The 24,596-nt window shown below is 39.4% G+C and overlaps 1 protein-coding gene across 5 annotated transcripts in view; it reads right to left on the bottom strand.

Annotated features, from left to right (window-relative positions):
- Positions 1–24,596, bottom strand: part of MAPRE2 (microtubule associated protein RP/EB family member 2) — a 138,033-nt gene that overhangs the window by 56,737 nt on the left and 56,700 nt on the right. Inside the window, exon 1 of one of the 5 annotated variants that reach the window (XM_090039929.1) lies at positions 21,826–22,182. The exons of 3 other annotated variants lie outside the window; for them this stretch is intronic. In XM_090039929.1, the coding sequence (XP_089896055.1) occupies positions 21,826–21,913 (88 nt within the window). In that variant the 5' untranslated portion in view covers positions 21,914–22,182. Of the gene's footprint in view, positions 1–21,825; positions 22,183–24,596 lie in introns of those variants that run through there. One more of the 5 variants, XM_090039925.1, reaches the window with a different exon arrangement.

Here is a 24,596-nt window from a genome sequence, read left to right as displayed (position 1 = left end):
AACTAAAGGTAATCACAGACAGCATGCTGAACCCCTGGCCTGTGGACCAGATGTGGGTTTGTGGAAAGCCCCATGGGTCATGACCTTTCATGCCAGATCATGTGTGCAGGGTGCCCATGGGACTGGGGGGGGCCAAGCCTAACTGGCAAGGCCAGACAGGGGCAGTGCAGGGCTCCAAGGCCCCATGTTTGAGGTCCAAACTGGCTCTCAGACCAGCCCTGCACCCCTTACCTGGCCCACGGGACCAAAATAGTGAGCATCACTGGCCTAAAGGAATTGGAGAGAGATATTCAGTCCTTTAAGTATGAAGTCAATCAGAAGGCAGAGTGAGTGAGTACCCCATTTCATGACCCATACTGAGCTCTCGTGTTACTGCTGCCAGACTGCTACCCATACCAAAACCAATTAAATTTAAAGGTAGCCCGGGCATCCCTGCAGCAACAAAATTAACCAAGGTATGGGCATACCTTATGCATGGAAGAAATCTGACTGCTCTGTACTGTAAAATTCTTCAGACCAGGAACTTACCACAAATTCCCACTGAGAACAAAGGTATACACACACTTGTATATCTACCCTGTCTTCTAACTAAAGGAATTAGAACAGGATTGGGAATCTGGGACTCCACATTTAAATCTGTATGCCATTTACTGTTGCATGACTTTGAAGTCATTTAACAACTCTGCATCATTTCCCCCAGCTGTAAAGACAGTGATATCGTCCCCTTGTCCAGTGTCAGTTAATATTTATGCAGCTCTTAGAACAGCTTACATCTTCAGAAAGTGCTAAATATTAAATATACTGAAATAATCAAGTTCACGTAGTTACAATCATGACATCAGCATAACATCAACTAAGGACATCTTTTTCCAAAACTTGAGTTTCCAAAACAACTCAACATTAGTCTATAAAAGTGTATGAAATTCAGGAGGCGTATAAAATTAGCAACTTCTTACTCATATACCTATTTCAGATGCACATTTAGAGCTATTATCTTATTGGTTCCCTGACAGTATGTTTTTCCTGTTTTGGGTAGCTAGTTTTAATCAATTAAGCTGGATTTCCTGATTTTTGAGTCAGAATAATTTTAACCAATAGCTACAGACACCCGCTAAAGCTTCTGCACTGAAAAGAATATCAGCTTACTAAAAAGCATAAAGTAAAATTTTATGCACAAAAACACCCATACTGTGTTTCAACAGAGATAGAAACACTTTACAGATTTCCAGGGGCAGGAGTGTTGTGGAGAAATATATTCGAAGCCAGGACAAACACAAAAGGAGTGATCTTATTTTTTGTTAACCCAAAAATATCAGAATTGTTATTACAGCAGAATGGCAGTAAATTAAAGAATCTTTCAACAGCAACTTTTTATCAGCTAAAATCCAGGCATGTGTAGTGAAACAAACTTTCCTGTGAATATTGGAGCATATTTAGACTACCTGGAAATGAAATGCATAATGCAAATGTGTTATGCTGATGAAATGCTAGTGAATGAAACAAAAAACCCCCAAACAAACCCCAAACCTAATGAACTATCAGGAATTTTCATTATAAATTATTCCAAAATTGTATTTGTATAATACTCCACACCCTAAAACATCCGCAGCTGGACAAGTTTATAAACATAGTATTTTTCTTATGTATGCCATACAGTCTTTCCCATATAGCATCTAGTAGAAATGCTGAGGTAAGCAGACCGATGTTAGTTTGATTTGCCTAACATGCTCGGAAAGGTAGCCACAGGAGGAATGAGTTGAGCTAAGAATGACAGTTATGCTGGGATGAGTGCAGCCAGAGTACAGTTGCCCAGGAAACAGAAGACAGACTAGATTAGAGCAGTTCTGAGAGCTGCTATTGTGTAATGTTTGTGTCCATGGGGATAATGGGAAATAGCCAGACTAGCTTGGCTAGATACCTCTGGGGTGACTGTTTGTGCCAATGGAAATGCTGACTGGGATAGATATAAACATGCTCCGTTATGTCAGAATCATTCTGAGTGTTAATCCTGAATCAACTTGTAAACTGGAAAGTCTTTGTATCTGAAATGTAATAATTGGTATGCCTGAAAAATTCATTGATTAAGACTGGTCTGACCTTTTATTACATCTAGGTTAAGTAGTCAAAAAGCCCAAGACTGAATCAATTCAGTCTTCACAGGTTAGTTTAAGCTGCATAGACTGAATCAATAAGCAAGTGAACAGACATTCATTTTTGATTCGAGAAACGCAGCCACATGCCTGCAGTGGGCCAGGCCAAAAGCTGGGGGCAGGGGGGGGAGGTGGCTAGAGCACAACTCCCTGATTGGCTGGACCAGACACCTTGGGCCAAGGCTGGCCCACCTGCCCACCCTGGGGGGAAGAGCAGTTTACAGGAGAGGTGCAAAGCATCCTGGGGTGCTGGGGGACTGAGTTAACTTGAATCTGGAGGGGATCTGGGACAGAAGTTCAATAAACCAATTTTATTTTTATTATCTTAAACTGGTTTTGGCCATTTTGAAAGTGGATTTGGCCATTTGAAAGTGTTGCACTGAACTCCTGTTGTGTTCCAGATTTGTTTCTGATCACTTATATCAGTTTATGTATTATTTATTTCTGTCTCTAGCCCAGTGCCAGTATGTAAGGCTTTGTACACTCCTATTGCAAGTTATCCAGTTTTGCTTATAAACAAAAAGCACATCTCAAAAATAGCATCAGTAAATTTTAACAATAAGATTGGATGACTTAAAGAACATTTCAAAACACTGGCACATTTCTGAAGGATGCAGTACTGGTAATTGTAAGGTTAGATGGCGAGCCTACAGAATTTTAGGAGTAAGTGATGTTTAAATTGCAAAGCTGCTTTAAAACATGCAACAGAACTGGAATTGTATTCTGAAAAGTAACAACATGATTGTGTGGCTTCTTGCCCCAGTAACCTCTAATTGAAAACGCTAACTTGACAGTTAACTGACAGCCTTGTAACTCAACCTTGGGTCTGCAGTTCAAGCTGGGTCCTCTCTCACAATAAGGATTCTGTCCTCAGGTACACCGGGGCAGCACCACTACCTTCAGAGAGAACACATCTGTAAAACATGTCTGTTGATGATGCACAAAGAGGAATAAAACCTAGCTCAAACCTTCTTAGCTGTTCTGGGTCAGCAGGGCTAATAAGATCAGTCAGAGACTTACTCGAGGCACTAGTCTATGGCTATGGATATCCAACAGTGGAGCAGATACTATTTTTAAGTATAAGGCAGAATAGTTCATCTACTGCCACATTTCTGTCTACCCCATTTCATGGCCCATACTGAGCTCTCATGCTACTGCTGCCAGACTGCTACCCATACCAAAACCAATTAATTTAAAAGGTAGCCCGGGCATCCCTGCAGCCACAAAATTAACCAAGGTATGGGCATACCTTATGCAAGGAAGAAATCTGACTGCCCTGTACTGTAAAATTCTTCAGACCAGGAACTTACCACAAATCCCACTTGAGAACATAATGGTAAATGATGCCTGTACTGCACCGACTGCACCGGGTGGGCAAAGACCGCTCTTGGAAAATGACAGACATTTGGATTGAGTTGTAGACTGCTAATGAGAACTTAGAAAAAAGTGTCCTTTTATTTGTAAAAGCTTTATTAAGTCTTATTAGAAAAGCTAAGTTTCCAAGGCCAGAATTAATGAGGGTTTTGCTTGGTACAAATCTGTCTCTCTTACTAAATATTAAAAGTTCAAACTTCAGATAATTCCTACCATCTTGGGCATGTGGGATTTCCTTTTCTCCTTTTATAGCTTAAGGCACATCATCACAGCTTTACTTTTAAATTAACATACTTGACCTGCTGGTTCTAAAAAACAAATAGGAAAAGAAATGCGGAGTGATAAAACCCAAATTAAGCTACTCTTTTTATTTAAACACCATAGCTTTTCCAAATTATAGTTTCTTACAGTAGACAGAACACAGAATAATCAAGCCACCAGTGAGCTGAGCTCAGTAAGTTTGTGCTATCAAAATGGAATAAAATCTACATTCTCTAAGAAGGAGGTAATGACCCTATATTCCCTCTTCCAAAAGCTGGTATTCTGGAAAAAGACCAACAGCTCCATTCAGTGATGGAAGGTCTATTGTTACTTGCAGTATTGCTTAGCATGAAGCACTATCTGCGAGGAACACCACAGACGTTAAACAACCTGTTGCATTCTTATTTCTATAGTGTTGGTATGCTCGTAAGTGAATGTTCCATCACAATTTGGGCATTGGATGTGAGAACTTCTTAAGATGAATGCGATGGAGATGACAACTTTATGTTTATAAATGCAAATATTTTGGACAACATGCTGGTTTGAAACAGGAATTCCACATGATGCCAAAGAGAACTTCCACTTAATGATACAGCCAGTTATTTGGAACATTTCTGACCTTTCTTTCAAAACAGTTTACAACGCACCTCTGGATTCTTTTGCCCCATCCCTCCCCAACATTGTTGGTAGGCATTTGCTTAGTTTGAAAGAAAACATGCTGGGAAGATGTTTAGGTATAATCTTTCCTTTAATGTAAGGGTATTCTAAACTTGTGACTCAAGATGTTTGTATTACCTGTTGTGACACTATCACATTTAGGAAAATTGAGAAGCTATGGAAAAAGAAAAATCTCTGTCCTATTTATGTAACAAGGGCCAGATTTTCTAATACAAAACTTTCATAATTGGGGCCAGATTTCCTAAAGAGCTCAGTATCCAAGATGCTGACTTCTTTTGAGAGGCTAACCCAGATTTAAAATGCACACCGTCAACAAAATTCACAAAGCAATATACACTAGTGGAGAACATGGGCCTTCAACTGCTTAGCTGCTACAGATAGACCAGGTATGAGCTTGCACATCTATCATCATCACACCTCCAGTGGCCTGCTCTAGCCCACTTGTTAGCATACTCATACGTTATGCCTTGCGTTTTAGATTGTGAGTTCTTATGGGCTCTCTCTCAAGTTTGTACAATATCGACACAATGTCACTGTCACAGAGTGCCCTCCACGAAGGGGGTTGGGGGTGGAGGGAGGTGCTTGCCTGGGACAGTTGCAGCCTTGTCTGGTTTCTGAGAGAGTCCCGGTGAAGTCTGTCTAAGCTTGGCTTCTAGAGATAGTGGGCAACCCAGACCTGCTCTCCCAGTGTCATGTTTATTTCCTTTGAACACCACTTGGGTATCTGGCATCTCACCTTTGTTGAGATGCCAACAAAGCCATTCAAAACTGTTGATGCTAAAGGTCCATCTTGTCGTGTCCTACCCATAGCCAGCCGTGGCACTTGACCCTTCATTTTCTGTGCATAGACTAATGAGGAAAGCTGAGTCACACAAAGTATAACAACATGGACATGGTTAACACAGAAATACCATGATAAAACCTGCTGTCCATCACAGTAACCCAGTCAGTTTGTAATCTTCAGGAAAAGCTACAATCCAAATACTCTGCAACAACTGTGGCTAACTAGATTTTGCTCTTGCAACCTCAGTTTTTGTTTTAATTCTCTGTGGCTGGGAGCAATGGCAACACATTGTCCATAAGCCCTGGGCTGGGGACCTCTAGCCAAGAGAGAGAAGGAGCTGGCACTCATTCATTCCATTGTTGACCTAATTCCTTCCAAACCACATACTTTGGGAAAGTCCAGAGCAGAAGTTTGTTTCAGACTTCCAACAGTGAAGTTTTCTTGTGAGAGAGCAGCATATATTTGAATTGTGGAAACCTCAAATTAAATCCTTATGATTGCCAATTCATGTTATGTATATTTCAGGTCCTATTTCACCAAGATGCTTACAAGCATTTGAAAGTCGTATCTACCTCACCAGTGTTAGTTAATGTGCTTAAAGTTATGCATGTGCTTAAATAATTTGCTAAACTAATATGTCCCTAATTCAGCATGTCCACTGATATATGCTAAAATCTAAAACAGGAGTAAGTATTTTTATGGAGCATAACATGCAAGATACATTTGCAGAGAACTCTGAAAGTAGAAAACTGACTTAGCTAATTATTTTCTTAAAAGGAAACTGTTCATTGGAGAAGCTAGTTCCTGCCAAAAGCAGCAATAAATGGCTGGATACCAAGGACTGAAGGGGTGAACACACCTTCAAATTAAAATTTTCCTTATTATGAAATTTATATAAAAGCACCACCTTTCAAAATACAGGACTATTACATACTCTATAAGTCAGTCAGGTACAGGGAATATTTTTTTAATTGGGAAAATATTAGTGTAATAAATGCCAAGGAAAATCTTTCTTGAAGCTCTCCCCTGACAATACCGAAGACAGGCATTTTGAATAAAACAAAAGGTCTTACAGTGAAGTTGCTGAAGCAAAAGATATGGACAGAAGGCCAAGATGTAGCTCAGTGAGGCGGCCCAGATTTTTATGGGAAGCAAAATGAAAATGAAAGCTACTGAAAAAAGAATAAAAAGCCCAAGACAGTAGAAAGGAGAAGCTTGTAATTTAAAACTTCATTTTTCTCCATAGCAAAAATGATCAGTTGTCAATGTTTTTCCTGGACTGCAGATTTGTTTTAGGAATGAGACCTTGCCTGCTACATTAAAACATATTATGTACTGGTTCAATGTTCAGCTTTGATTATTAGAAGCTAATTGCCCTCCCAGGACTGCCCCGTATTGTGTTTCTGTATTAAAACGGTAGAAAATAATTTACAGGACAAAAAAAAATACAAAAAGCTTCAGCACATCCAACTGTTGAGCTAAGACCCATTCCTATGCCAAAAGAAACTGAATTTCCCCCCACCCCCACCTTATGTCTGAGCACCAATAGCTGTATTGATTTATCCAGCAGGCACTAAATGCTGCATCTCAGAGAAACAAACTGAAAAGAAGAATTATGGTATTATACTATGATGTAAAAAAGGAGGAAAGGTATGTAGAAGGTATATTTTTCCTCAGCATCATAAATTGTTTCATGCCTCTAAAAATTAGCCTTTGTATAGTGTAGTCAAGTGTTATTTTCGAAGATTTTATTTCTCTTTCCGTTATGCCAATATATTTCCCAACACAAATTTTTTCTGAAGAATTAAAGTTATCTGTGAAACATGATAAGAGTCCACACAAAGGCCTGGACAACAACCAAAGATTTTCATTCCTGGAATCTCACAGTACTGCCATTTGACCTGATGTACAGAAAGATTTCATTTCCCCCCCTCCTTGCTGATTCTTTCCTAGAGTGACAATGACACTAGTGGGTTAAGAGAATTCACTTTGGTTGCACCGACATATCTGTTCTTCTGTTTAATTAATTTTAATTAGATCACGTCAAAGCTATCATTCTTATCCAGTTAGAACCTAAGATATTTGGATCTCAAGACTTAGTTTGGGACCTAATTTGATTAAGTACTACACTCAGTGATGCTTTAAGTGGGTTTTGTTCATCAGCTAGAAACAGCAGCTATTCAAACAGTTTTCAGATCCCCAAATCGGAAAGGCATGGTTAGAAGACTGAAAACAACATACACAAGTAGAGCCAAAATCATTCTGTGCATCATGTCAAATAGCAGTACTGTGATATTCCAGGAATCAAAATCTATGGTGGTTGTCTGGGCCTGCGTGTAGACTCTACAATGTTTGACAGGTTGCTTCAATTCTTCGAGAAAGATTGATGCTGTGAAACATAATAGCATAATTTTAAAATGGAGAGAGGAACAGAATGGCCCAAATACACAGATTTTTGTTGCTGATTACAAGTAGTTAAGCAATAGCAATATTAATTATTCTTTTAAATCTATTTATTAAGCAACTGTGAAAATATGGGTAATCTATAAAAACGGAAATAAATGGATTACAAATTCCATGTAAGCAACAGCCTTTAAAACACTGTAGATACCACAAAGAGTACAAGTTATGTCCAATGACTGATTTTTTTTTTTTTTTAATTGAGAATTGCTCATCTCATCTCAGTATAAATAACTGACAGACTCTCTTAGTCTACCTTGTCCTTATCGGTATTCTGCTGCAATTCAGTATGTATTTGTATCTGTGTACAGATACACTTCTGGAGGACTCACCTTAGGCAAAGAAAAACAGCACTCACACAGTTTGCTGTTATGAATGTATATTCTAGAACTTGGAACTACATTGCATAAAGCTGATGAACATTTCTACATTTAACTTAGATAGATTTCCACATCAATTTTCACCCATGTATTTTTAGCTAACCTTCATTACAAATCAGTCCTGGCTAGAGTAAAGATTCAAGAAGGCAAACATCAGTAGCTTACTTTGAATGGAAATTGATTACAATCTTTAGAGATGAATTATCAGCTTTACAGTGAACCAACATCATTCCAACACTCTCCAGAGATATATGTGAGGCAAGCTGCAATGGTGCTTGCACTTGAAAATATGTGGCTGGGCTTTGAAGAAAGCAGTGCTTTGCTAAGGTGTATGGTTCACACCACTCTGAAGAGGAAGGCAGCACCATTGTTCGGTAGATTGAGGTACGAACAAATGTACACTAGGAGCAATCTCAAAAGGGAAAAGTGAGCTGCTTCTGTTGTATGGGACTGTTATGCTATAACTGTTACATGTACATGAAGTTATAGTGATGCAAGAGAGCTAAAAATTGCCACAATTTTAACCCCAATGAAGCAGGATTAAAGGTAGACCAATTTTGCTACATTTGAACTTCTGTAAACTCCAGTACCACAGAACTGTTACAGAATAACAACTACTGCTGGATCCAGAGCAACAGTTCTCTCCTTTCAAAATTGCTCCAAGTGTATGTTTGTCCACAGAGATTTCATGAAGGTAGGGTCACCTAAGTATCAGTATGAGAAACACTGGAGTCAATAATACAAGGCATCAACAATACAAAATGATGTCTGACAATGAAGGATTGGGCAACACCTCAAAAATGTATCTTACACAGGCATATAAGGTTCAACTTCATATGGCGAAATTCTAATGTCAAAGAGATCCTGTTTCAAAAGCGGCCAGTCTTTATTTTGAAAATATTATTCCTGAGGCTCAGGCTCCATAGACTAAACCTGAACTGCTCCTCTTCTGCCTTCTTTCAGGTGGAGGGAGGGAAGGGAAAAAGTATCTTCAGCCCATGACATTTTCAGAGAGAGACCCGCCATTGTCATTTCAGTTTCTTCAGCTATAGATTTAATTTGCATGAGCAATATAAGTAATACATCTTAAAAATCTATATAAAACGTAGATAAAAAGTTAGAAGAGGATTTTGGTCACTTATGCCTGCAAGTCAGAGACAGATTCCAAGTCAGAGACAGACAGGGAAAATGTGTACACAAACCAGTTACCAGGAGGTAAAAGGAGGTATGGTGCTTTGCAGAAAATGCCACATGCATGCTTTTACTCTACATCACATGAATACTAACCCACAGCAGCTTAGCCTCGTTTCATTAAGAAGAAAATCCCTGCTTGCTTACCTCACAGCAACTTGTTTCTGTGCCCATGTCTTTGGTGAATTTTTCTATCATCAGTATACCCTGAGTCTGAAAGTGATTTAAACAAAGGCAGACAAAGATTTTCCTCCACATTTAACAGCTAGGAACACAGGCATATTTTCACAAAAGTGCCTTTTTAAACCCATGGTTGCCTAAAACTTGGTACGCAAGGCCCTATTTTCAAATCTGCTACATGCTTACAATTCTTCCTGGATTTAACAAATATTGTGGGTACAAGGCAATTCTGAAAGAGAGGGCACTCTGCATGCTTCCTTGAAGTTCCGATTTTAGTCCTCACTTCTGCTATTCTAGTCCGGAAAGCGGTGCCTAGCTGCAAAGCAGTTTTGAAAGCGACAAGATTTAAACTAGTTAGTAGGATGGAGTCAAATTAATTTAATTCAGAAGTGAAAGACTAAGGCAATGACCTGTTGAACCACTTTTAATGGATGACAGCTTTAAAATGAGGTTTTGTAATACTATAGTTATCCTCATTGGGGGCCTAAAAAGTCTCCAGACTCCTGACATACTTGCTAACCACTAAATATGTGCGATTCAAGTGTGCAATGACCAACGTGGAATGAGGAACTGAAATTCCTACAAGGATTCAGAAAATGTAAACCCCAAGCAGCTACTTAAGTATTACTAGAACAGGATGAAATTCTAAGAAATTGACGCTAAATGCAAGGAAAAACTTTCTAACAGTAAGATCTATCAGATCATAGGACAATCTCCCAAAGGAAGCTGTAAGATTACATTGCTCAAGACACTTTAAAACTAGGGCAGACAGAGTTTTAGGGCATTGTTACACATTATTTTTAGGTGGCTCCTGGAGCTCTTAACCCTTAGATTGTCTACACCTTAACACCTGAAATTAGTTTCAAGTGCACTTCAGGTGGCTTAAAGTTACGCCACCCTAGGGCAGGTTTATCTCTGAACCATGTTACCCAGCTTGTGTTCACAGAATCATAGAAAATTAGGGTTGGAAGGGACCTCAGGAGGTCATCTAGTCTAACCCAGGACCATCTCCAACTAGATCATCCCAGCCACAGCTTTGTCTAGCCAGATTCCATTAATGTGTGGCCACTGTATGTGAAGACATTTCCCTATATCCTGTATCTAAACCCTGTGGTTCTCCACTGGTCCACAAAGAACAAAATAAGAACCAGTTTGGGTTTATCAGACGATGTTTGTTTAGCTTGTAGTAGTTCCCTTGATGCAACTGAGTTACCCAAGATCAAATTTTACAGTGGCTGTTAAACACACGTCATTTATTTCAAACTACAATCAAAGCTGTGTCATAGTTCACCTTAAGCTAAGAACAACATGGATACACTGTTTAATAGGATTTGGCCTCTTTTCATGGTATATCATGAGATCAGTTCCTAACATACACTCTCCACTGACATACTGACATCAGCACAAGTTCAATCCCTATCAGAAATGTAAACAAAGTTTAGCTGAAGATAACTATATCATGCATGAATACCTAATCACACACTTAAAACACACAATAGTCTATAAATACATTCTGCTAGAGTACACAATTAATGTACTTATTAAAACCCTTGGATTGTCAGACAATTTACTTATGTGATCATATAGACAAACAGCATGAAGCTAGTCAGTCAGTAGCATCAACATCAAATCAGACACAAGGGGTAGGAAGAACTCCCTTCTTAATTTTTTTAGGTTAAAATATTAGCATCTTTTGATAAATTTTTTAAAAGGATTTTGTTTTGGTTTTACTTGGAAGAAAGCATTGTGCAATTGGATGCCAAATGATCACTTGGCGATATCAAACCTAAATTCTTAACATTACATATTATGTATATAACTAGTCCAACTACATATGCAAAAACCCCACCCGCTTTTCCCTTTCCATAGCCCTACAAATCTCATGTTTTGGGCTGATATTAGAAAAGCAGCTCCTATAACTCACCTATTGCAGTGCTACTTAGTGAAATTAAACACACTGACAAATTGTATTTTCTCACGTCTTGTATGCTCAAATAAAATGCAAATCTTGTTTTTGGAAGACAAAATGTAGGGATTTTTATTTTTCCAGAGTTGTGGCCAACTATGTGATAAAGTAAGTGCTCTTGGGCAAATATGAGTGTCCAGTAAGTATGGCATCCCAGGACATCTTCTGGGAGTGGAAGCAAGCCACTATATTTCCAGGAGAACTTTTACTATGTCACACAAAGTTAGGTCCCAGACCCTTGCAAGGGCAGAAGGAAGACTGTTAGTTCTTTACTGTAAGTAATTGTTTATATAAATGCCTGTAAACAAATAGGTGTTTCCACATCACAAGTCTCATCAAGATACTTCCAGAAGTTGACTTGCTGCTTTAGGCACTAACTACAGGGCTCAGCCAGTAACTATGGCGGTGAGAGGGTTAAGACAGGACTTCACCCCTTTCACTTCCAGACTGGTAGGTATCTTGGAGGCTGCATGGCATGCACAATGTTTCTAGGTATGCTTCTTTTCCATGAAAGAAAGCAGCTTCCCTACTTAAGGCATGCAATAAAGGGATGGGGGGGAGGGGGGAACTTGGTCTATTAGAATGGGTGGAGGAGGGAGGCAGGGGGAAATGGAAAAGCATGAGCTGACAGAAGAGGCCACAGAAAGAACACAGATTTTAGATGCATGTAAAATTATTTTTACTTGTTTCAGAATAGGTTACTTTCACCTGGCAACAGTAATGATTTAATGGTAATTGGTTTCTTTTTAACATATTTTAAAATGTTTCCTATTTTCTATGCTGTATTCAGAATACAAGGGTTGTTTGTGTGTTTCATGAACTAACATTAAGTAATACTATACTTTGGCAGGAAATAGAAGTAGTTATGGAACGACAGACTTTTCCCTAGAGAAAGGAGCATTAGCTAAAGATGGTACAAATTTCTGGCATATGACCTGGTACCATAACAAGAGCGCAAAGAAACCACACTGATTTCAAAAACCATGGACAAGCATACCATTAAATCTCTTCAAAAAGGGGAGGGGAAGCTGCTGCTGCTAAGGAGCAAACATCAGTTGTTAAAATGTAACTGTTACACCTGCATGCACCTCTAGTAAAAAAGTTTAAATAAAACAAAGTTAAAGTTGCAATGGTTTTGCTACATTTGTGTCTGCAATGCTTCTGTAGTAATGCAAAAGTTCTGTTAGGATCAGCTTATATTGGTATCATTGGATATCAATACAATTGGTACATGTCTCTAACCGGAGTGAGTTGGGCTTTTTGTGTTTTTTTTTAAAGGAGTCTTCATCTACAAATCCATTCTGGAGAATGAATGCACTGATTGCAAGCAAATATACAGAGATATCTAATGGCCAGTTCAGTTTGACATTTGGCATATGGGAACATGGCAACTGGGAGAAGTGCATTTTCAAACCCTGAATGAGAATCATCTTACATAATATTTTGTAGAAAAACAACTTTTAATGTGGACAAGTGGGCAAAAAACATCACAACAAGGCCCAACAAAAATAATTAAAATACACCGAAGAAATCTCACTATGTCCAACAGTCTTTCCCAAAGCATTTTGTGCACTACTGATGGTCTTTCAGTAGACTACATCCTTTGTATGCAATCATTTCTCATATCACTGCCTCTTTGTTTCCAGGCCTCTCACAGATTATGTTCTTTCTGTAAATGAAAGTCCTCAAGGGTTTTCTCTATCATTGCAAATATATGCTCCACCTCCATACCAGCTATTACTCAGGAATTCTATAACTGTTTTAATGATAAGCTATACTTTTACAGTACTGAATCTGTAACAGAAATATTTTAATGGAATATAGATTTGTTTTAATGCTTCTCACTCAGAAGGCTATTGTACCAGTTCCTCAGCGATTACCATTAGAAGATTTCATTCTTTATCATGGATAGAGATTTATCCATGGAAAAAAAACACCTCATTTAAAAAAAATGCTTTAATCCACATTAACAGCATCCCTCCTGAGAATCAACACTGCATTCCAGAGTGACAAGCAAGAATCTACGTTTTGAGTGCATCTGACTAATTGCAGCTGTTTGGACTTCAGTTTTGCACAATACTAAAAGAAACCTGATGTACACGGAACATTCATTTAAGATACTGCTAAACGTTACAATTTCAGCTTCACTGGAATGTCACTTGTTCGTTGCACTTTTGACTGCCTGGCTGCCGGAGCTTTGCTAAGGAATGCAATACTAAACAATTAATGTACAACACCCAGCTAAAATGACAGATATACTGGGTGCATCTACACATGCGATTAGCACGGCTAAATAAACTCTGGCGCAGTTCGCACCAGAGTTTATTGCTTCTGGCTGGAGCACCAACACATGTGGCTGGGACCGCAGCATGCTAACTCAGGGCAGTGTAGCACCAGCTGGCAGAGGATCCAGGGGGTCAGCCTAGTAGCCCAGAGCTCTTCTGCAACTGCTAAATGTGATGTGGAGGGGCTGGCTGGGTCACAAGGGTGCTATGGTGCAGGGCTAGCCAGCAGGTGCCCCAGCCAGCCCTGGTTACTGTCTAGATGTGCACTATTGCAGAGTAACTCTGCTGTAGGATAGTACTTAGTTGAACAGTACTATTCTATGGCACAGTTAATTAGTCTACACTGGCCTAATAGCACCACGTGTAGATGGTGATGCTTTACTGCAGAGCTAATTATTCAATCCCACAGCAAAGTACGTGTAGATGCCCCCCAGTATCTACACAAACCAGTATAGTAAAAAACCAAAATGAAAGGACAAAATTGATATTCTTCATCTCAGGGAAGCAAAATGATCGGCTGTTTCTTTTCATCAGCCGCAGATAACTGCACTGATGATGCAGGGTCCTGTTTCTGTACAAAACATATCTCGGTCAATTTTCTTCTATCTGACAAATGTTCTTGGTCATTCAACCTCTTCTGTAAAATAATATTCCAGAAGACTGTCAAGATCTCTGAATTCTCATAGCCACCTCTGCCCTTCTGTCTTTATCCAAGTAGGGGTTAGATTCAGGGGTCCCAGTTTTTTCTTTTACTTCTACGTCAGATTTGCCCACTTGATGTTGACAAAAACTGAATGTATTTAGGAGGAGATTAAGGCCCACAGTCTGCATGAAGTGTTTCCCTCCAACCAGCACAGTTGTAGGTTCCTTCCAAAAGCTGTATCATTAACTCCCCACTCACTGATTAAATGTTTACATTTCCTTCTTGGATTCCATGGCAAAGGAGCAGATTAAATACAAATCAGAGCTCAGTTAGTGTGCATATACATGAAACGAAGATAAATTGTTCAAGCCAGGGCATTTAAAAAGTACATGCATGTGATTTGACCAAATGATCTTAGCAGTCTTTAGAGAATGGTTTGTAATATTTATTAGCCCACAAGTCTTATTCTTCAGCAAAGCAGGTAAAGAATTCACCACCAATGCATTATACGCAGATATAAGAATGAAGCACTATGCATTTTAGCGTGAACAAGATTACAATGGGAGTGTGTTAAAAATGCACAGACTTTCAAGTCATTGCTTTAAAAAAAGGAAAAGATTGCTCAGCTAACCTTTGAATCCTATTTCTCCCCTATGTAGTGAGGTTGAGACACAATATGGAAAAGTATTTTGTTAACAAGTAGGTCAACAAGTGGCCAAGGCATGATCATGTAGAGGGAAGTAAAGCTATCCAGAGTGGGGAAGGTATTATACACAAAAGAGTAAACGTTTGTGTTACTTTGCTTTGTGATTTTGATGCTGGAACTAGTATTAGAAAACAGGTAGGCACTGGGCATGGAAATTTGGTGTAAGCAGGCATCCTCCACCACTGTGTCAATGCAACTGCATTCTTACCAGGGTCCCCCACACTGTTATACCAAATCCTGGGCCTTTCCAGATCAGAACATTTCCAATTATGCCTCCCTGTACAGAGGTTTGTGTGCCTGAGAATAGATGTGATGAAACCACTCAGTTTCAATTATTTAGCAGCCAAAAAGGTTGGAACACAGCCCTCAAAGTGAAAAACTGGCATACATTTAATCTGCTTCCTCATCAATCCTCTTGCCTGTTCTGGTGGAGGAAGAAGGAAGGATGATTGCAGGATTTCCCCTGCCCCTTCCCACACACACATTAAAATTTTAAAATAAATGCTCTCATTTAGAAGATAAAAGGTTTCCAAGCACAGATCTACCTTAGTAGCTGTTTTTTCCTATCCCCCCAACCCCAGACTTCTAACTAAAAGAGACTGCCCAGTCTGCTTTCATGCCTTCCCTCAACCATTCAGTCACAGCACAGAGGATCCCATCTCTACACTCCACCTCAACCATGACAAAGCAGCTGGCCCATACTTCCCCCACTAATCATGCACACAACAAAGGCAGACAGCCCAGTTAAGATTTCTGCTTGCTGCTATCTCAGTTTATATAAGATTCTTCCTGTCATAGCCAAGAAACATGCAATTTCTCCAGCCCCATGTCTCCCTCCCAAGCTACTGCCCCCACCTTTCCATAGCTTTTTTTTTTTTTTTTTTTTTTTTACAGCTAGCCGTAGTGACAGCAGGAAACACTTACCTCACTAGCAGGAATGCACCTAACAGCAAGGTCTCCCTCAACAAGAGAGAAAGCTGGATAGAAGCCAAATGCTTATTTCTAAATGATACAACGTCAGGTTAAAGTTCTCCAAAAGCTTAGCCTTATATTTTTTCGCTGGATGGATCTAGCCCTCAAGTGAGTGAAATGATATGTAGCTCAACAAACTGCAGTTTTAACAGACAAACCACTTATTCAGAGGATGCGTCAAGAAGCCACAAATGCAGCAAGCCTCTCGGTTCCACCCAGAACACTTTGGTCAGAGAGCTGGGCTGCAGGCTGAGAAGATGGTGTTTGAAACAACGTTAGTTTCACTTCCTTACATGACTGGTGCTCAGCTCTTTTGCATATTGTAAGGAGGCTTTCCAATGAGCATCTGAGCTGTGATCAAAACAGAAATCTCTGTACTTTAAAATGCTAATCCATTACTGCTGCACAAGGGATCCTTCCTTTGCCCTGAGAGCCAGAGGCAATATTGGAGTATATTCAACATTTGTTACACAGTATGAGACTCCCTACAAGCAGAGTTCCATGCTGAGCCTTCTTCCCTAGTTTATTTTTGACAGCTGAACTATTTCAACTGAGACACTTCCCCCAATTCACCCCAGAATTAGAGAACTTAGCTTCAATTAGCTTTAAAAAAAAACAAAACAGAAGACCAACAGACTGGGGAATTAGAGATAAGAGGAAACACCAACCTTAAAGAAGACCAAATGTCCAAGGAGTAAGGACAGACATGTGCATCACCCTTGGCTATTGACTGCTTCCTATGCCATAATTTAATACCTATGAGAATACCTTACAGTCACCATGGCGATACTTTGTACCACATAGGGTTATTACAAAGCCCAAAGAAGAATCAAACATAGAGAATGGAATTTGTATTTATTTATTCATTTATATGCCAACCACTCATGATTGACATAACTTCTTGAACCTAACTCCATGGTAAAGACACCCATCAAATGCAGTAGGAGCCCTTAGCCCACAATGAAACACTTATGAGAAGAAATCCACAGTTAAATTTAATTTGGTATATAGCTATGGTAGGGCTTCCCTCAACTAGCATTTAAAGTTTTCAAAGCCTGAGGAATGTCATACTGCACTGACAATTCTACCAAACCTCACAAACTAGAGTGCACGGATTTCAGTTACATAATTCCTTCCCTTTGTGCTGAAATAAAGGTTTGGGCCCTTTCCAACTCATTTATTCAAGTGAATGGTCTTATTTAATTCAATGGAACTATTTGCAGGAATAAGACTAGTAAAAGTGTGCCTCTGTGTAACCAAACCAAGATAATGCAATAAATCCTTAAACAAAGAATATTTATTTTGTACCCAAAGGTAAATTCCACTACTCTAGACACAGTGAAAGAATAGACTGATTTAAAGCATAAAATATAAGTGGCCCAAACCAGTCTATCATTAAAACAAAGACATTTTTCTGATGCCTATAATGGAGATTTTCATATGGCTGAATTTTTTAGGATCTCAAATAGAAATTCTTACAGGATTTTTATATATATATATATAATTGTTGAAAAGGAAAAATATATTAAATAATTCCTGTCCCCTGGGTTCTTAAGCAAGTCTTTAAACATTCTACCATAAGTCAATAGCAATTATCACCTGAAACCCACACTCTCCGAAACCCATTAAAACCTCCACACTGTCATACTCTGCCATTTGTTTCATCAGTGGATAAGAATGCCATCACTTCCACTCAGCTTGCATTATTATGCACAGCACAGCTACGTATCTAGTTTAAACAACAGTTTCTCTTTTAAAAGGAAGAGGACACTTAGAGTCAGCAAATACTTATTATTAGATAGGGATTGTGTCAGAAGTATATATGTACTTAAGCTGCATGTATAAGCAGAGCCCTGAACAAGTTCTGACAACTTTAAACAAATGGTCTTAGAAGCTTTGGATACACGAGTAAATATAAGTGAAGGGCCATTTAATAAATCTGGTTTCCCCAACCACATGTAGATAAAACAAAATAAACTGTTCTTGCAGCATCTTGAGAAAAGGGTGCAAAGTCTGTCTACCTTAGTGAATTAAGAATTTCCTCCTACATCTGGAGTATGGAACTTCGTAAGCAGTAAGTACCTCCATATCTGTATGTTTAGATCTGAAAGAGGTGAGGTGAACAGTGAACTGTTAGAACTGCCAAGACTTGGCACAAGATGCTGTGGACAGGTATGGTTTAAAATGTGCACTCCTTTCCTCCCCAGCCATATTATACTTGTTTCGCTTCTTGATTGTTTGATTCTGGCCTTTCCTGAACAAAACATTATGGCTGTAATCAAATATGGTGAGATGCATCTTTCAACACACCCTCTTATACTACGTTTCCATTAGCAATAACATTTTGATAAAGTCATACAGAAAAATTGCTAACTTTGCAAGAGGCAATAGTGTTATGAACAAAGCACAGAAAATTCAGATTTGGAAGCTAGGAATTAAGTAGCAGCCTCCAACCCGAGTCTGGACAACACTCTATACCCATATATTCTCTTTTCTGTAAAATGCAGATAATAGATCCTTCACGGGGTTGCGGTGAAAAAGTGCTGTAGCTTAGGGGAGAGCACTAGGCTAGGACCCAGGAGACCTGTTTTCTATTCCCTTCTCTGTCCTTGGCCTGCTAGATGAGCTCGGGCAATTCATTTAATTTCAACTCCACATCTATAAGAAAGGAGATTAGCTCTTCCTCCTTCTGCAAGTGTTTTGAAATCTATTGACTAAGTGTGCTATACCAAAGTTAGGTATATAAAAATAATAAGAAAAGGTGCACAAGTAGTACTTTTCACTAGCGGTCATAAAAATCAGAAGCATAGTAGCAAAATTTAGCATTTCCTTTTTTTAAAACAGGAAATGTTACCAAGGATATAAATAAGTTATCAGCTGTACTGCTTTACGAAAAATGTAGTATTTGCCCTTCATTCATGAATATGTAACAAACAGAGTAAATAAATGTTCCAAGCAAAGCTTCACTGTCAAACTATATTGTGAGCAGAAGGCACCCATTGTAAAAGTTTTGCACAAGTGCTGACTTCTAGATCACATTTTAGGTTTTTTTAAAAATGGTGTAATTATTCCATATTTCTAATTATAGACGGAACCACATAACAAGCAAATCAGCATCCCAGCTTGGTGTGTGGGCTTGCAAGATGGTAGCTTTGATCAGTACTGAGATGAAAGCTGTAGAGGAAAGTGCTGCAAGAAGCTATACAGACAGTTTTATAAAAAGTGGCAATTTTGCGCCTCAAAGTCCAGCATGATATCCATGGGTAGGCTGCAGCCTTTCAGAGTAACATTTTTGTTAAAGGGACTTTGATCCCACTATGCCACAAATGCACTTACAAGTCCAAAACCAGTCATTAAAGGTTTATGAAATGTAGAAGATGCATGGTTCTAGTGACCTGAAGACCAGTTATTTGTATTACATTTTTCCTATGAATAAGTTAATTAACAACTTATTATTCACTTTGCTCTGTAGAAAATCTTGACAGCTACAGATGACAAGTGCTACTACCTCTGTTGAGGAATCGGGGAACATGACTCAGAGGTTACAGAGTGAATTGGTAGCACAGCCATGACAAAACCTAGGCTGACTCCCCTATTCCAGTGATTATTCATTAAATAAAGCTGCCATTTAAACATTTAAGTGTACTATTCATATTATCCTAAAATGATGCAGTGTTAGTACTGATATATCTGTGATGCATTTCATTCCCACAGGTAAATGTATGTATGGTTATAATTGTGAAAACAGTCTTTAAACACAGTAAGGGCATTGTAGATGAAAGACTACAAGGCCATATTTTCATATGTTTTTTAGCAAAGTTTTGTTCAACTGATAAACAGATTTTCACCATGACACATGTAGTAATTTTACTATTGTGGTTTTCCAAAATGCAGATTTTGGGCACGGTCCAGTGTGGACAGCATTTCAACAAGTCATGAGTCAAGCAAATTGACTATCATTGCTAGATGCACAAATACCTCACCAGTGGTTTTTTTTTAATGATGTAACAATGTAATGGGAAGATCCAATTGAACAACAGTTGCAAACAAACCATTAAAAAGGTAACGTTATCAATTGTCCTAATTCATACTAAAGGCACAAAAAATTAAAATAAATATTTCTAACAAAAATGCACCTGATAGCTCCTAGTACCTCAGCAGAATACTTTCATTTTTCTATGTCATGAACATTGGGCTTTCCTCTAAAAACTGCTATACAACAGGAATTTAAATCTAGGAAATGAGGGCTTCCTGCCAGAAGAAATAATTCTTTGCAAAATCTGGAAAAACCTATTGAAAGTTTAATGATGGCTCCTTAAAAGTAAGTGCAAATGAATACTTGTTTGGCAGAAAGGGAATTTCTGTACAGTGCTGAAGGCCTCTAGAAAGTAGCAACACATCCAAAAGAACGGCAGGCTACATTGTCATACTGTATTTGGGGCAAACCAAACACTTGGTTTCCACAAATATCTCATAATCAGCACATAAACATGGTGCATCAGTAATGAGATTTTTTTGAGGAATCACAGATTCAGCCAAGATTCACTTTCCAGGTGATTACTGCCATGATCAACAATTAATGGGTCAGATTATTTTTAAGCAATACAAGGGAAATACTGCAATTTTCCACAGACAGCTAAGCAAAAACACATTCATGTCTATTTTGATCTTGTCATATGTGCATCTAGATAGTGCATGTTAGTCAGATATCGAGGCAATGTTTTAAGGACAGTATCATTTCCTGTTGTCTGGTTGAAAACAAGCTTTGTAAGATGTGCATTTTGCTGTCATCAAGACAGCATTGAAAATCACTGTGCATTAACTTCAGAGGAGATATGGCTAGCCATATCATCACCCTTCAAGTTGACAGCTCAGAGCCCATAAAAACTAGATGCATTCTGGGCGGCATTATCTTGATCAAACAATGCAAACAATTTTAATGAGCTTATCGACTGAAAGGTACTGTCAGATATGTTCACATAAAAACGTTGCCAACAGTATACGCCAACCCATTCATCAAAAATGCTAGCAACTGTGACAAAGACCATAGCCACCAGCCTCAATAGTCCAAACCGTAACGCAGTTGCCTCCCTGCTGCAAAGGTTGGCGTTCCCTGTAACAAGACCAGAATCCTAAAGAAAATGCACAAGACATCTGTGGTGTCTTCTAGAAGCTACTGCAGTCTACCTTGTGTCTAATAAACCTGAGGCTTTGAGGAAGAAATTTTAGTGAATGCGTGACACCCTGACCTCTGCTGTCAAGCCTTCCGCCAATCAGAAAGCACAATTCTTACAAAGCTCCATCAATCTGGCGGGTTAACGTCACAGCCTGCAGTTTCATCTAGAGGATTCCATTTTTCCTGAGCACACCAAGGCAAGCACAAGCCCCTTCCATGCCAGCCCCTTGCCTTGCACTCACAGGCAGGCCTGCCCAAGGTCTCCTTTGCCATAAGAAATGGTGTGCGGCAGCCTGATTTCCTTGGGGAGGTCTAAAATATTGCTTGCTTTTTTTCCCCCCTTTTAATCAATAGGCAGGGAAGGCAGGGAGCCCCTGCAGACAGCAAGTCTATTCACAAAATGTTTTCCATCTGGACAATACAAGCGCTATTCCGCACAGCTTGGCTGCAGCGCATGCAAAACGGGACCCATGCTCATCAGTCCTAGAGGATTTTTAAAGCCCCCCTGGCAGCCCTCCGGTTTTGTTATGTCATCTCCTGCATTGACCTCGCCCTGGCGCAGTCCCCCAAGCCACACACCCCTCCAGGCAGCCAGCCCCTGCTGTCCAGCGCCGATTACCTGTAGGAACGCTCCCCCCGTACTGTGTGCTTCCTGAAGGGGATGATCGTCCCGTTATCCTGGATGATGTCGTTGTTGTTCTCTCCATTGGGGGACAGCGCTTGGGTTGGTCCAGGCATTGGAGCTCTCCCCCGATCAAGCAGATCTGCCCCTTGCCTGAGCCTGGAAGGCGGAGGCTGCCCAGTCTCCTTGCTTGCTCGCCTGCTCCTTTGCCACAGATTCTCTCTCCTCCTCTCTCTCTTCCCCTCCCAACCTCCTTGCTGACGTCAAACTGCCTGGAGCAGCACCCTGATCATGTGACACAGTCCCTCACCATAGCAACCAGCTAACTCATCATATCTCCTCAATTCACACAGGGCTCCAGCATGACCACACCACTGTGTGCAAACAGGCACAGGGGGCAGGCCTACATCTGGCATGTAACACACCAAGCCCCCTCCCTACTCTTTACCCCAGCCCTCTCACAGCAGCCTTGTCTGCTCCAAGGCAGCCCTTCCTCTAACCATTTCCTTTCAGTCCCATACTCAAACTGCAGCTGTGTACACAAAGAGCGATTCGCTGGGGGGCACCTTAACCCCCTCCTGCCTGGATCCTCCAGGTCACTGAAATTAAACAGACTGTGCCTCTGCAGAACCAGCAAGAGGCTAGCAGAAGGCGGCAGTCGGAAATGCAATTGTTCTAGACAAAAAAGGGTGACAAATTCATTGTTGGAAGAAACTATGGGGAAAGCCCTAGCTGCTGTAACTAAGGGATTCACATCTTTGCATAAAAAGCACTGGAAAACACACTGCAGGGAAATGCTCTGCACTGTTATAGGGAGAGAGCAGACAGGACCAAAGATCTTTTTCCAGGACCAAAGATCTGTTACCTTCTTCAATTTAAATGCAAATGTTAAAATGATTTCTGGGATAAGGTGGCACGGCAGAAAACCATTATTACTATGCAGAGGCATTTGGGAAAAAGCAGAAATGCAACATGTCTTTTTTTGCCCATCGCCTGTGATTCTTGCAGTAATTTATTATTTGCCCTACATTTGTGGGAACAACAACTGTTTTTGAAAGAGTCAAAATCTATCACCTAGCTCTGATAATAGGTTATTTTTGGTCTCAAGCTCCTAGAATTAGCATTAAAAAAAAAAAAAAAAAAAAAAAAAGAGCCTCTGCAATGTGTTCTCATACAATACCCAGATGGCAGCGATAATCCAAACATGAAGACAGCACATACTTATTTTTTCCAGGAGTTCTCCATCTATTTTAATGTACATCAGAAAATTCTGATCCCCACTAATGCAAATGTTTCCTTTTACTTCCCCTAACTTTGAATGGTGTGGGTCAAGAGGATTTTAATTTTTTTAAATATAAATCAGCTCCTTCAGGGGGAGTGGCTATGTTATGTAACTGCATATTAGACAGCAGAATTGGGTACCCACCAGTAAAAGCAAACAAACTTTTATTTAATGATCTCAGTTTAATGCCTGGCCACATGTGTAGATCCTTTCCTCTGCCCTCTTCCCTCTCCCTTCCTTTGCTCCTCAGATAGCATTTCTCCCAATCCACTCAAGAGTACCAATCCACTCAAGGGCTCCAATGCATTATTTTCCATCTTTGTTGTGTTATACGAAAATAAACTTTAAACTAAATTTTTAACTTTCCCAATTTCTCTTCATATTAGGGCATGTTCTGAACCCACTTGATGACTTTCCTCCTTTCAAATTTTGGAGAGATAACAGGCAAAAAGAAAAATGCTTGTGATATGTTAAAGGGAGAACATGTTAATTCTGTTAGCTGTTTTGTGAATGGCTATGTTAATTATGTCTTCCTTTCTTCTTCCACCCTCTTTAAAAGGCAGATAATGGGTTTCTTTTCTTCCCATACTTCCCTCAGCATATCCACAGGTAGTTAAGACTTTCCTGCCTATTTTCCACTTTTAACATAAGGAAGTATGGCCCATCTTCAGATTTCTTTCTGGATAAAAATGCAAATGTCAGTCTTTTCTATGGAAGTAGATTATAAACTGAATTGTGGCAACCACCATTGTAACTTTGAACAATGGATCAAAAACCACCTCTGCCATGTTTACTACACAAAAAAGAAAAAAAAAAAAATCAGATCATTGAAGTGTTTATATGTGCCCTATCTGGGTGTCTCTTTGCTAAAGTTTACACAAACAATTTTGTAAGGTAGAATAGTCTCTCACTTAGGTTTGTGAAGTCAACTCTGGAAACTGAAAAAAGAGCAATGAGTAACTAGGTAGACATCTTCAGCTACTCCTGATCTCAAATTAAAAACCAAATACTTCTAAAAATTAATTTTGGAATGTTAGACTTATAAAATATCCAAGAGAAAGCACAGTACAAAGCTTTTCAGTTGTCAGAAAGACTATAACCAGATTTGTATTTTTAGAGAGAGCTAGCAACTTCTGTGCTTCTGTGCATGGAAGAAAGTTGTTTTTGTTTGTTTTTTTTTAAAGGTTGTGAATAAAAATCAATCATTTCCTGACCTTTCAGTCTAACAATGCTCAGGAAAAATTTAAACTTAGATCCTTAGCTTGTACCAACTGTGTTGTCTCTGGACATGTGAACTTTTTAAAGGACATAAAAAATTCAAGTTAGTCCATTTGGAAATAACTCATAACCACAGAACAAATTGGTTTATTGTAATGCTGAGAAATCTACTCAAAATTAAATCATGGTGTGACTTTATTAACATGGGCATCTCAGAGAAACTGGGCCTGCCAACACGTCACAGGCCATGGAAGAGCCAGATAGGAAC

This window comes from Crocodylus siamensis, chromosome 3, assembly GCF_052110815.1.
Source record: "Crocodylus siamensis isolate JL-2025a chromosome 3, ASM5211081v1, whole genome shotgun sequence".
Lineage (NCBI taxonomy): Eukaryota > Metazoa > Chordata > Crocodylia > Crocodylidae > Crocodylus > Crocodylus siamensis.
Note: the sequence above shows the minus strand (reverse complement) of the source record. Positions and strands in the feature narration are given on the sequence as shown.